Source organism: Dreissena polymorpha, chromosome 10, assembly GCF_020536995.1.
Source record: "Dreissena polymorpha isolate Duluth1 chromosome 10, UMN_Dpol_1.0, whole genome shotgun sequence".
NCBI classification, from domain to species: Eukaryota; Metazoa; Mollusca; class Bivalvia; order Myida; family Dreissenidae; genus Dreissena; species Dreissena polymorpha.
In genome coordinates, this window is record NC_068364.1 from 37,298,104 (window position 1) to 37,312,226 (window position 14,123).

The 14,123-nt window shown below is 36.5% G+C and overlaps 1 protein-coding gene across 3 annotated transcripts in view; it reads left to right on the forward strand.

The window, feature by feature from the left end:
* Nucleotides 1-14,123, forward strand: part of LOC127847104 (very low-density lipoprotein receptor-like) — a 72,625-nt gene that overhangs the window by 48,184 nt on the left and 10,318 nt on the right. For all 3 annotated transcript variants that reach the window (XM_052378714.1, XM_052378715.1, XM_052378716.1), the window contains exons 20-28: nt 195-314; nt 2,826-2,930; nt 3,347-3,483; nt 4,472-4,750; nt 5,453-5,581; nt 6,649-6,709; nt 10,091-10,225; nt 12,349-12,516; nt 13,565-13,706. In XM_052378714.1, coding sequence (XP_052234674.1) covers nt 195-314; nt 2,826-2,930; nt 3,347-3,483; nt 4,472-4,750; nt 5,453-5,581; nt 6,649-6,709; nt 10,091-10,225; nt 12,349-12,516; nt 13,565-13,706 — 1,276 coding nt within the window. The remainder of the gene's footprint in view (nt 1-194; nt 315-2,825; nt 2,931-3,346; nt 3,484-4,471; nt 4,751-5,452; nt 5,582-6,648; nt 6,710-10,090; nt 10,226-12,348; nt 12,517-13,564; nt 13,707-14,123) is intronic.

Below are 14,123 nucleotides of genomic sequence, written 5' to 3' on the forward strand. Positions count from 1 at the left end.
CCAGGACTTGATGCATGTGCATAAAGTATTGTCCCAGATTAGCCTGTGTAGTCCACACAGGCTTATCAGGGACAACACTTTCTGCTTTTACAGTATTTTTCATGGAAAGGATGTCTGTTCTCAACGATCCCACTTTGGCTCACATTTTTTAACCAGAATCCACAAATACCCTCCATTGTTATTTTTTTCTGCAGGTGTGAGCTTGGATTCGAGGGAAGACGATGCGAACTTGACCTCTGCTACAAATACTGCGCCGCCAATGGAAGCTGTTCCTTCATGAAAGCCAAGACGGGGTTGATCACCAGATTTTGCGAGTAAGTAAATTTGTACAATGTTAATATTTAGCCTTGTGGCAAAACTGTGCCTAATGCATGTGAATTAAGAAGTGTCGTCCCGGATTATCCTGTGCAGTTCACACAGGCTAATCGGGTTGGATACTTTCCGCATAAAACATATTTTCGCTATTAAGAGACTCCCTAAGCGACGCATTTGTGTCAACAATGAATATCCAAATAATACCTCTGTTTAAAAGGTCTGAATGAAATATACATGAGATATAGACTCCCTTTTCATGAAAAATTCCATGAAAGCAGAAAATGTTTTCCCTGATGATAAGTCTGTGAAGACTTGAGATATAGACTCCCTTTTCATGAAAAATTCCATGAAAGCAGAAAATGTTTTCCCTGATGGTAAGTCTGTAAAGACTTTACAGGCAAATCTGGGATGACATTTTGCACACATGCATTTCTTCAAGTTTTCCTGGGGCCGTATTCCAGTAGCTTTTTAAGTTTTCACTTAAGTTAAGAAATTTCTTAAATAAATTTCTTAAGTTAAATTTGAAATGTCAAAAACAAAACATGAGACGCTAAGTATTTCTCTTTAAGAAATTCCTTTAAGAATTAAAGGAAGTTAATTTAAGTTTTAATATATGAGAAAAAATACACAGAGTAAAGAAATTTATTAAGTTTATGAAGCTACCAGAATTTAACTTAAGTGAAATCTTATGTTTAAAGAAAAAATTGCGGAGATAAGAAAAAATATTGTGCAATATTTCAACTTAAGTTATTTTTAGCTCATCTATTTTTTGAAAAAAAATTATGAGCTATTGTCATCACCTTGGCGTCGGCGTCGGCGTTGGCGTTGGCGTCGGCGTCCCGTTAAGTTTTGCGTTTAGGTCCACTTTTCTCAGAAAGTATCAATGCTATTGCATTCAAACTTGGTACACTTACTTACTATCATGAGGGGACTGGGCAGGCAAAGTTAGATAACTCTGGCGTGCATTTTGACACAATTATGTGCCCTTTTTATACTTAAAAAATTGAAAATTTTGGTTAAGTTTTGCGTTTAGTTCCACTTTTCTCAGTAAGTATCAATGCTATTGCATTCAAACTTGGTACACTTACTTACTATCATGAGGGGACTGGGCAGGCAAAGTTAGATAACTCTGGCATGCATTTTGACAGAATTATGTGCCCTTTTTATACTTAGAAAATTGACAATTTTGGTTAAGTTTTGTGTTTAGGTCCATTTTATTCCTTAAGCATCAAAGCTATTGCTTTCATACTTGCAACACTTACTAACTATCATAAGGGGACTGTGCAGGCAAAGTAATGTAACTCTGACTGGCATTTTGACAGAATTATGTGCCCTTTTTATACTTAGAAAATTGAAAATTTGATTAAGTTTTGTGTTTTCGTCCACTTTATTCCTACAGTATCAAAGCTATTGCTTTCATACTTGCAAGATTTATGAACTATCATAAGGGGACGGTGCAGGCAAAGTTATGTAGCTCTGACTGGCATTTGGACGGAATTATGGGCCCTTTATACTTAGAAAATTTAAAATTTGGTTAAGATTTATGTTTTGGTCCACTTTACCCCTAAAGTATCATAGATATTGCTTTCATACTTGGAACACTCACAAACTATCATAAGGGTACAGTAAAAGGACAAGTTGCATAACTCTGGTTGTCATTGTTATGGAATTATGGCCCTTTTTTGACTTAGTAACTTTTAATATATGGTTAAATTTTGTGTTTCGATCCACTCGAAGTATCAAGGCTATTGCTTTCAAACTTCAAATACTTACATGCTATCATGAGGTTACTGTACCTGGCAACTTGAATTTTACTTTGACCTTTGAATGACCTTGACTCTCAAGGTCAAATTATTAAATTTTGCTAAAATTGCCATAACTTCTTTATTTATGATTAGATTTGATTGATACTTTGATGAAACTACTCTTACCTGACATACCACAATAGACTTCACCCAAACCATCCCCCGTGCCCTCACCCCTCCCCCCCCTAATTTTTTTTTTTTTTTTTTTTTTAAGATCATCTCACAAATGACCACCACACCCTCACACTATACCCCCACCCCCCCCACCCCCCCCCACCCCCCCCCCCCCCAATTTTTTTTTTTGAGTTTTTTTGTTTGTTTTTTTTTGAGTTTTTTAAGATCATCTCACAAATTATCACCACACCCTCACACTATACCCCCCCATTTTTTTTTAAACGGTTATGTTTGAAATACCGTCCAACCATCGCACCCAAAACCCCCCCCCCCCCCCCCCCCCGATTTTTTTTTTTTTTTTTTTTTTTTTTTTTCGCTTTTTTGGAAGATAATGTAATAAATGTCCACAACCCCACACTATACACCCCTCTTCACTCCACTCCTCCCTCCTTTGTGATTGAAAATGAGAGTCCCTTCACCTTTAAAAAGAAAATAGATGAGCGGTCTGCACCCGCAAGGCGGTGCTCTTGTTTAACTTAAGAAGCTACTGGAATACGGCCCCTAGAATGCTGCTCATTTCAATTTTTACAGTTGTCCTCCCATGTTTTATGGAGACCGCTGTCAGTTCAGCAACTGTACGCTGTGTAAGAATGGGGGACATTGCTCCCTGGATGTGAACAACAAAACAGTCTGCGTGTAAGTACATGGTTTAGTTTGAATATTAATTTGTAATATATTTGTAAACATTATATATAATTATTATGCCAGTGTCTATTTTTATATACAATTTGTGAACATTCATAAAAACAACAGGTAAAGCTGCATATAATGAAATTAAAAAACCACGGTTTATTCCAAGATTTATCTCTTATTTCAACCTCACATAATAGTGTTTACCATCTTTGTGTGACCCATGCCACAGGTGCCCAGAGGGATTCAAGGGGCATGACAAAGATTTATTTCTTATTTCAACCTCACATAATAGTGTTAACCCTCTTTGTGTACCCCATGCCACAGGTGCCCAGAGGGATTCAAAGGGCCTGACAAAGATTTATTTCTTATTTCAACCTCACATAATAGTGTTAACCCTCTTTGTGTACCCCATGCCACAGGTGCCCCGAGGGATTCAAAGGGCTGGACTGTAGCCAGATGGTGAAGTTCTGGTGTGATGGTTACTGTGAGAACGGTGGCACCTGTAGTGTCAATCCCAGCAGACGGAGAGTCTGTGCCTGCTCGCCAGATTACCGAGGTACGATTGGTTACTTTTCTTGTTTGAAGGCAATTTTTTCCCCATTTTTGAGAAATGGCCTAAGCCACCTTATTTTGTAAAAATGAGTTGCGAACTGTTAAAATTTTGGAAAAAAATGAGTCACAAACTTTTTGAAATTGTTTGGGTTGCTTACTTCTCATATTGGTGAAAAACAGCCATTCCCTAAGAAGGAAAAAAATTCCTACATAAAGATAGTGGACAATTAATGTAAGTTGACATTTTCTTGTATTTCTATTGTCTCCTCATAATTCAACCTTCAAACTAAACAGACCGAATCAGGGAAAACACCAAGTCTTGAATGGTATGATCTTCTTTCAAAGAATTTGTCCGGGACATAATTCCATCAGCACACAGCACAGGCTGATATTAAACAAACTTTTCACACTTGATTTGTCCGCATTTATACCCCATAAGGCACCTTAATTGCCGCACTTTACCATGTATAACCCACACCCAATTTTGTAATGCCAAACATGGCATCTATTACGAATATTAATGATAACACAATTAATTGTTCACAACTAGAATAGCTTTGTAACAATGACGGTTGTCTTTTTTCCTTCTTTCAGCTGATTTCCGCCCTTTCTATGTAAAACATATTTAACAAATAGTTATTCACTGCTTGATCTGTGTGCAAATGGATCCTTTGCTTGATCCCTGTAAATCACACCCCTGATCAATCTATTATGCTCACCAACTTTTAATATATTTTTTCCAACACATTTTATTTTAAGATTGCAAACAAGTACACATACAATATGAATTATAACAATAATGTTTAGCAATCAGACATGATGCGGCGTCTCATCAGGGTCTGCGCTGTTTGCTTAAAGGAATTTCTTTACGAAATATTCTAAATATAGAAATAAATATACTAGACATCCCTAATTTAGGAAATAAATTGATCCAATTCAGAAGGATGGGAGAGTCCACTAGGCTTAAATGGGTTCATTTCATTCTTTGGTAGGTGAGCGCTGCGAGCAGTGCAGCAGTCAAGTATCATTCAACGTATGCTTGAACAACGGTACCTGTCACATGAACGGCGAACGGCAAGCATCTTGCACATGTCAACCGGGATACGACAACCGCACTTACTGTGAAAAGAAGACATGCGTAGGCTATTGCAAGTTTGACTCGGAGTGTTCCCTGGTTAACAATCAGTTGCGATGTCGCTGCCGGGATGGTTTTACTGGGGAGCGCTGCGATCAGATAGTGGATTGTAACCTTGGGCCGTGTAAAAACAGAGGTATGTTATCAGTGTTTTTTTTCACTATTTTGGGTATGGAGCCATAGCGTTGTTTTACTAAACTTGGGAAATTGGTAATACTTCAGAATTGTGAATATATAGGCATTTTCAATATTATATTTACTTAGTTTCAACTGATAGAGCATGATAGGGAAATTATCTAAGAGTTTTAATTATTGCTTTTTTGGAAACCTTTAATTGGGAATTTAAGGCTGTCATGCAGGGAAAAAAAAATTGTTGCTTTTTGAGATTGTAAATGGAGCCTTACTTGGGCACATAATTCAACAAAAAAATCACTAGTTAATACTGTTACTGCGCAGGTTTGGGACTTTGTAGGACAGCTTATAACTTTTGTGAACATTTTTTTATCTTCTCTTTTCTGTTTAATGAAAAAGGAAAGTTGCTTTGTACTGTAATTTTTGTAAAACAAATAATTATATTATTTCTGCAATTTAAGCAATTCTTTTTTGAAAAAAAAGTAGTAACACTGTTATATTATTCTTCAATTGTACTTACTAAATTAATTGCTTCATAGAGAACAGAACAGAAAGATTTTTTGACTTAATCATATAAAGCTCATCGTCATTAACATACACATAAATATGCGTTCAAAGTAAAAACAAAACATCATTTCGAAAAAAGGTCCTTAAAAAGAAACATTCATATTGAGTAAACAAAACTTATTGTCTTTCCTTTGTAAAGGAACGTGTCATCCGTCAAACAATGTGGATGGACCACCCAAGTGTGAATGTCCGCCGGGCTTCAGGGGACAGTTGTGTGAGATAGCCACCTGCCAATTGAAGTGTCTAAATGGCGGAACATGCACTTTCGGTGAGTTAGCTTAAGCTTCTTTATTTTAGTTTGATTGCTTAGAAAGGCTCTCGAGTCCGTTTCCTGTGTAGAATCAGTACTTGTTGTCTTTGGGGAGATCTAGGGAACGCTTCCTCAGGGGGGATCTAACCTGTAAACTCTTGGTCACTAAGAGGACACCATCCCATTACGCCACAGCGACATTGACTTACAGTGACTGATTAGTGGTGCATGTGTAAAGTGTTCCAGATGATCACACAGGTTTCTTGCTTTTTAAATTCCATCATTATAAAATTCTGTCATTAGTGTGTGCGTGACATCATTACTTTTGAGATGGCAATAACACAGTTAGATCCCCTGCCTTCAATATCATTCAGAATACCTGACCACATAATAAAAATTGAGTAAGTAACATGTTATCAATGTACTGGTTTACTAGGAGTGATTTTATTCATATTATATGACGTGTTTTCAGCAATTTTTTTCCCTTCTCTATAAAGTACCGGTAAAAGTTACTTTCCCAATGAAGGTAAAAACACAAAATTCCCAATTTCCATCTGAAAATTCCCCAAAGAGGGGAAAATGTCGTCAATTTTGTTCCAAAATAGAATTATCTCCAGGTTAACAAATAACATGAACACAGAAACTGAATATTTCAAGCCCAAATGCATGTCAATGAATATTTGAATTGATTTATAAAATTTATACTAAGCAATAAATAAGACCCATATTTGTCAATCTGAACATTTCACTACGCACATTTTCCCAATTTCATGATTTTTTGCGACAATTTTTCCCAATTGGTATCGTACAGGTACTTTTCCCAGTTGAGCAAAAATCGCTGGTTTTATTCAATCATTATTTGTATAGTTATGTGTATTCTGTGCTGTCAAATAAGACAAACAATTTGAACAACTAATCACTTATTAATGACCTGAATTAGATATCATTGTTCATACAGAAACAACTTTCTTGAAAATGTGCTAATATCTTTGACTTGACCTTCAACTTCAACGATGTTTAGCTACAGTCTTGATTCACATCTTCGAAGTTCACAACTTTGATTTCTTTCCTCTGTTCTTTTTCAGGTGAAAACAGCAAGCCATATTGCACCTGTAGCAAAGATTTCATAGGAGCTACTTGTGAATTGTAAGTTCATTGTGTAGCAAAGATTTCATAGGAGCTTCTTGTGAATTGTAAGTTCATTGTGTAGTTAAGATTTCATAGGAGCTACTTGTGAATTGTAAGTTCATTGTGTAGCAAAGATTTCATAGGAGCTTCTTGTGAATTGTAAGTTCATTGTGTAGTTAAGATTTCATAGGAGCTACTTGTGAATTGTAAGTTCATTGTGTAGCAAATATTTCATAGAAGCTACTTGTGAATTGTAAGTTCATTGTGTAGCAAAGATTTCATAGGAGCTACTTGTGCATTGTAAGTTCAAATTTAAATTTAAAGTGTTAGGTCATTATCGTGTTCATTGTGTAGCAAAGATTTCTCTGAGACAACTTGTGAATTGTAAGTTCATTGTGTAGCAAAGATTTCTCTGAGACAACTTGTGAATTGTAAGTTCATTGTGTAGCAAAGATTTCCCTGAGACAACTTGTGAATTGTAAGTTCATTGTGTAGCAAAGATTTCCCTGAGACAACTTGTGAATTGTAAGTTCATTGTGTAGCAAAGATTTTTCTGAGACTACTTGTGAATTGTAAGTTCATTGTGTAGCAAAGATTTCCCTGAGACAACTTGTGAATTGTAAGTCCATTGTGTAGCAAAGCTATCTCTGAGACAACTTGTGAATTGTAAATTCATTGTGTAGCAAAGATTTCCCTGAGACAACTTGTGAATTGTAAGTCCATTGTGTAGCAAAGATATCTCTGAGACAACTTGTGAATTGTAAGTTCATTGTGTAGCAAAGATATCTCTGAGACAACTTGTGAATTGTAAGTCCATTGTGTAGCAAAGATTTCCCTGAGACAACTTGTGAATTGTAAGTTCATTGTGTAGCAAAGATTTCCCTGAGACTACTTGTGAATTGTAAGTTCATTGTGTAGCAAAGATTTCCCTGAGACAACTTGTGAATTGTAAGTTCATTGTGTGGCAAAGATTTCCCTGAGACAACTTGTGAATTGTAAGTTCATTGTGTAGCAAAGATTTCCCTGAGACTACTTGTGAATTGTAAGTCCATTGTGTAGCAAAGATATCTCTGAGACAACTTGTGAATTGTAAGTTCATTGTGTAGCAAAGATTTCCCTGAGACAACTTGTGAATTGTAAGTTCATTGTGTAGCAAAGATTTCTCTGACACTACGTGTGAATTGTAAGTCCATTGTGTAGCAAAGATTTCTCTGAGACTACTTGTGAATTGTAAGTTCATTGTTTATCAGAGGTTACTCCGAGTCTATGCCTTGGCAATTATTTAACAGCATTTATCCTTGTTCAACAATTATCCTTGTTCAGCAATTATGCTTGTTCAACAATTATCTTTGTTCAATAATTATCCTTGTTCAACAATTAGGCCAAGAAAAAGACGTCTGGTTCCGGTGGGTTGACCAGACTGACCCTATTTTTTACCGCCAACCCTAAACTTTTTTTTTATATAAGCTTAGGCTTGTTATGCAATCGAGCTTAAATAAATAGGTTTAAAATAGACTCTTTTTCACTCCCGAGTACGAAAAAAAATTTAGAACAAAAAGTGAAAGATTGATCTTTTATTTGATGCCAAAATTATTGTTCGTTAAGCAGAAATAGGTGTCTGCATCTTAAATTGAATGAGCACGATTCGCCATTTTTTTCAGCTTTTTAGGAAGATAGCCCATGGCTTTGAAATTCGGAATTTTATCGGCATTTTCAAAAATTGGGAAAATAAATTATGATTTAAAACTACATAAATGAGTTTTCAGCATCTTTAATCACAAACACCACAAACACCATCATGATCAACAGTTTTCCACATAATAAGCTCACACAAAGTCTTCAGTCACATCAGGCACCATTTTATTAGGAGGCGCTTCATCTTCTTCTGGAGAACTACTGCTTTCAACATGTTGAATATCAGTCAGCACTTTGCTCTCGGAAATCAACGATGACGATGCAAAAGAGTCACTTGTTATTAAATTACTATCATTAACCATTGCAGGAGTTTCAATGGGAAGACTTGTACTTCGTGACGATGTTTGTTTATTTAATGACGCATGCTTAAAAAAAATCAGCAATGCTCATTTTTGCTTAGGAATCTTTTTCACGTAACATTTCAAAATTGCGGGACATCTTTGTTTTCTATTCAGCCGAATGACAAAACACTTGAATTGCAAATATTATAAGCGCCTGAAACGGAGAATATCTTGCACAGGAAAAATGTGGGCGTTATCCAAATCGAGGTATAGACTACGCTTTGTTAAAAAGCGAAACAGCCGATGTCATTAGCGTTTTTTTATTCCAATTGGGAATTTTTTTAGCAAATTTTGGGAAAAAAGTATACTTTTTGCGATTGGGAATATAGCCGAATTTCGGCTATAAAATCGGGCCAAAAAAAGCCCTGCAGTATATTGAAAAGATTGGTACAAGTAACTGAAAAAGAAAAAGATGTTTTGTAAGGATAAAACATTGATTATTTAAATATTTTATTAGTTTTATGCTTTATTTAGATATTGATATGATTTGTGGTTTTATAGAAATGATTGTTTTTCTTTATGCATGTAGAAATTAGAAACAAGTTACTACAAAAAAAATCAACAAAATCCGACCTAGGTACTCTAATTTTTGGGGCATGTCACAGGAACCAGACATATTTTTTTATTTGGCCTTATCCTTGATCAACAATTATCTTTGTTCAGCAATTCACCTTGTTCAACAATTATCCTTGTTCAGCAATTATCCTTGTTCAGCATGTATCCTTGTTCAGCAATTATCCTTGTTCAGCATGTATCCTTGTTCAGCAAGTATCCTTGTTCAGCAATTCACCTTGTTCAGCAAGTATCCTTGTTCAGCAATTAACCTTGTTCATCATGTATCCTTGTTCAGCAATTATTCTTGTGTTGTAAAAGAAAGGCTAACTGGGGGCAGTGTAGTTTCCCTGGTAGGTTTGTGCGCAAAACTTAAAGCTACCTTGCAGGAACTGGTGACTAGATAAATCTTTAACAAGTATAACAAGGCTGAATTTCTTTCCTTGCACATGTTCCAATCCTTTAACCATTTCCCACTCAGAGGCAATGTGAAAATTGCAACAGCATAAAACCAGGACAGCCTGCGAGTAACTTGCAGTCTGTTCATGTTGTATGCTGTTTGCTGCTCATCAGTATCTTAGGGTTGGAAATGAAGCCTTCCAAACTTGAGTCTAGTAAGAGAAGTCTTTAATGAAATTTAACTGTCTAAGGGACTACAAATGTGTCAAAATACGTATCTAATTGGTTAAGGGTTAAAACTTTTATCAAGCAAGAAAGGTCTTAAATTGTATTGAAGTATCAAATGGTCTACATAATATTATGTGTCAAAGTGCGTGTCTGAGTGGTATAAGGTTTATATCTTTTCACCCAGGTGTGCCAATCCATTGCTTGAGGAGCCCAGATGCAACCAGTCTAAGTGCCACGACTACTGTTTTCAAGGCGGCCAGTGTATTGGGTGCCAACTTATACCGGGACTGGATGGGGTTGCACAGTGTAGAAAGTGCGAGTAAGTTGCTATTCGTGTTCATTAAATGTTGTGTTTTTTAGCTGACTTGAGCACAATGTGCTCATGGTTAGCTTTTGTGACCACCCTTTGTCTGTCATGCCTCATCTGTAGTCCGTAGTTAACATTTACCTTGTTAACACTCCAGAGGCCACATTAACTGCCCAATCTTCATGAAATTTGATCAGATTATTTGTCCCAATGCCATCTCAGCTGATTTAAAAATAACTTTTGAGGTCCGTTGAAAACATGGCTGCCAAGGGGCTGGGCAGTTTTCCTTATATGGTTGTAGTAAAACCTTGTTAATAAATCTAGAAGTCCCATTTTTAGTCCAATCTTCATGAAACCTGGTCAAAACATTTGTTTTAGTGAAATCTGGGCGGAGTTCGAAACTGGTTCGTGGCTATTTAAAACCATGACTTCCAGGGGGCAGGGCATTTTTTTAGCTCGACTATTATATATGAAATATATATAGTGGAGCTATCCTACTCACCCCGGCGTCGGCGTTGGCGTGCAAATGTTAAAGTTTGCGTACTACCTCAAATACTTCCAATGTCCCTTGACATATTGCTTTCATAATTTGCATACTTGTTAACCATCATGACCCCAACCTATAAACAAGAGCAGACAACTGTATCAAGCATTTTGACAGAATTATTGGCCCTTTTATACTTAGAATATGCATATTATTGATAAATCTATGTTAAAGTTTGCGAACTACCCCAAATATTTCCTGTGTCCCTTGACATATTGCTTTCATATTTTGCATACTTGTTTACCATCATGACCGCAACCTATAAACAAGAGCAGACAACTGTATCAAGCATTTTGACAGAATTATTGGCCCTTTTATACTTAGAATATGCATATTATTGATAAATCTATGTTAAAGTTTGCGTACTACCCCAAATATTTCCTGTGTCCCTTGACATATTGCTTTCATATTTTGCATACTTGTTTACCAACATGACCCCAACCTATAAACAAGAGCAGACCACTGTATCAAGCATTTTGACGGAATTATGGCCTCTTTTATACTTAGAATATGCATATTATTGATAAATCTATGTTAAAGTTTGCGTACTACCCCAAATATTTCCAATGTCCCTTGACATATTGCTTTCATATTTTGCATACTTGTTTACCATCATGACCCTAACCTATAAACAAGAGCAGACAACTATATCAAGCATTTTGACAGAATTATGGCCCTTTTATACTTAGAATATGCATATTATTGATAAATCTATGTTAAAGTTTGACAAAACAACACTTACCTGACATACCACAATGCACTCCACCTAAACCATCCCCCACGCCCCCCCCCCCCTCCCAGAACCCCCCTTACCACCCCGCCCCCCCCCCAAAAAAACAAATTTTTTTTTTCTTATTTTTGAAAGATCGTCTATCAAATCATCATACACCCACATTATACCCCCCTTCTCCCCCACCCGCAAAAAAAATAAAAGTGTTTTCTTATTTTTGAAAGATCATCTATTAAATGATCACACACCCACATTATACCCCCCCCCCCCCCCTCCCTCTCCATGATGGCTTACGTTATACTGTTAAGCACTCGAATAGTCATATGGCTTTAGTAAAATCTTGTTTACACTCTAGAAGTCACATTCAAAGTCAAAATCTTCACAAAACTTGGCCAGGTAAATTGTTCCAATAATTTGTCAAATGAATTTCAAAAACGTTTTTTTTTTTAAACACATGGCCTCTAAGGGGTTTTGGCAGTTTTCCTGATACAGATAATACTGAAACCTTGTCAACACTCTAATTGCCACATTTATTTGCCGATCTTAATAAACTTGGTCAGTACTTTTGTCCCGAGCAAATCTTGAAGTCAGTTTCTTTTTCTAATCTTCATGAACATTGGGCAAAGAGCATTTGCACTAACAATATCTCAGCCGAGTTAAAAAATAACAATAGGGCTAGAAATAAAATATGTATGATTCATATTAAAAGTACTTTCATTTTTTTAGCTCCACCATGTGATAATAGTTCTTTAGAAGGGTCTCAGATGAGCGCCTTAGGGCCCATGGCTCTCTTTGTTTGTTTGAATCATATCATGGACACGTAAGTTCCTGTAAAATAATGAATGCTTTGGTAAATTTAAGGTGTCCTAAGCCATTCTGTGGCCCCCGCTGTCAGACCCGACACTGCGAGTCTGAGAACTCTGCAGTCAGTCAGGCCAAGCTCTCCATAGCAACCATCATGGTACCAGTGCTGACGGGACTCGTTGTTGTGGTAGCCATAGTGCTGTTTGTACTCATAAGGAGAAGGAGGTAAGCCAAATTCATTCGAGCCTCACTCTGGGAAAACAGGGCTTAAATGCGTGTAGTCCGCAGACTAATCAGGGACGACACTAGCTATCTAAACTCGATTTTTTTTGTTAGAAAGAACTTTCTTGTAATGAAAACATTAATGTACCGTAAGTGTTGTCCTTGATTAGCCTGCGAACAATGCCCAGGATTATTGTGGATGACACTTTACCCACAAGCATTAAGCCCAGTTTTCTCAGTTCAAGTCTATTTTGATTCTATGTTTGACATTTTCAGGGCGTTTTTGGATATCAATAGCTTGATAATGATGTGGTACTTTTGGTGTAAGGATTTGTTGGTTTTGTTGCCCAAACAGTTAAAGTTTCATACTTCAATTCTACAAAAGGTTGTTTATGAGCAGATGATCAATACAAATTTTTTGGTGTTATTTTAGAGGCTAAAGTCACCCATGTATTGTATATCTAAGGACCAGTTTCATATTTCAAAACCCCACATTGCTCTTCATAAGCCAAAACAAACACCTTCAACAACAACAAAATAATTCTCTTTTGACCTAATCCAGAGCTTTGTGTTCCTTCTTAAGTAAGTGCCTTATACTGGTCCCTTCCCATAAGAGAATTTCTTTTACATGATGCAATTTTGCCCAAATTTAAGCTTACTTTGGGAAATTTCTTCCTCTTTTTCAGTTTTGTCAATTATCTTTTTGCCAAAATGGAAAGCCAGGCCCTTTCCCCAAATCAAGAAAAAAAGCCCTGGTGTCAATTTCAAACATTAAATGCATTCTAGAGCATCAAGGGAGTCCCAATAAGGCTTTCAATGAAATCTTGCAATCAGTCTGAACATGCTTATCAGGGACGACACTTTCCGCTTATATGATATTTTTTGTTTCAAGAAAGTCTCTTCTTTGCAAAAATCCTGTTTAGGCAAAACGTGTTGTCCCTAATTAGCCTGTGCATTCTACACAGGCTAATCTGGGGCGACACATTACGCACATGCATTAAACCCCTTTTCCAAATAGCATGGCTGACATATATTTGTTTTCCAATATCAGAAGTCAGTTCCGGCACCGCTTGCTGAAGGACAAAGTTCAGGTGTCCAACCCGATCTACATGCCGCAGACCACCGAGGATGATGGGATGGAAGATGATGCACATCAGCCCTTAGACCAGCCCTTTGACTTTGACCCTGAAAAAGTAGGACTCTTTCTTTCATTAAACCCTTTCCCACTTAGAAGCAAAGAGAAAATGGCTATGTGCAAACAGCATAAAACCAGAACAACCTGTAGTAACTTGCAGTCTGTTCAGGTTTTATGATTTTTGCTGGTTACCAGGATCTATGGTTTAAAAATAAAGGCTTAAAAAATTTAATCCATTAAGAATGGTCTCTAATGAAATTTAATTTTTTAAGGGACTACAAATGAGTTAACATACGTATCCAAGTGGTAAAGGGTTAAAAAAAAGCATTGTATTTTGGATGTCAATGTTTGCTTTTAAGATGGAATTAATCCTTACTTTGTTTTGCCGTGTACTAAAACTTGAAGTTTTAATGATTTAAAATAGATTGACAGTAGACAGATAATGGTTAAAAAGAAGTTTTTAACCCATTTAAGC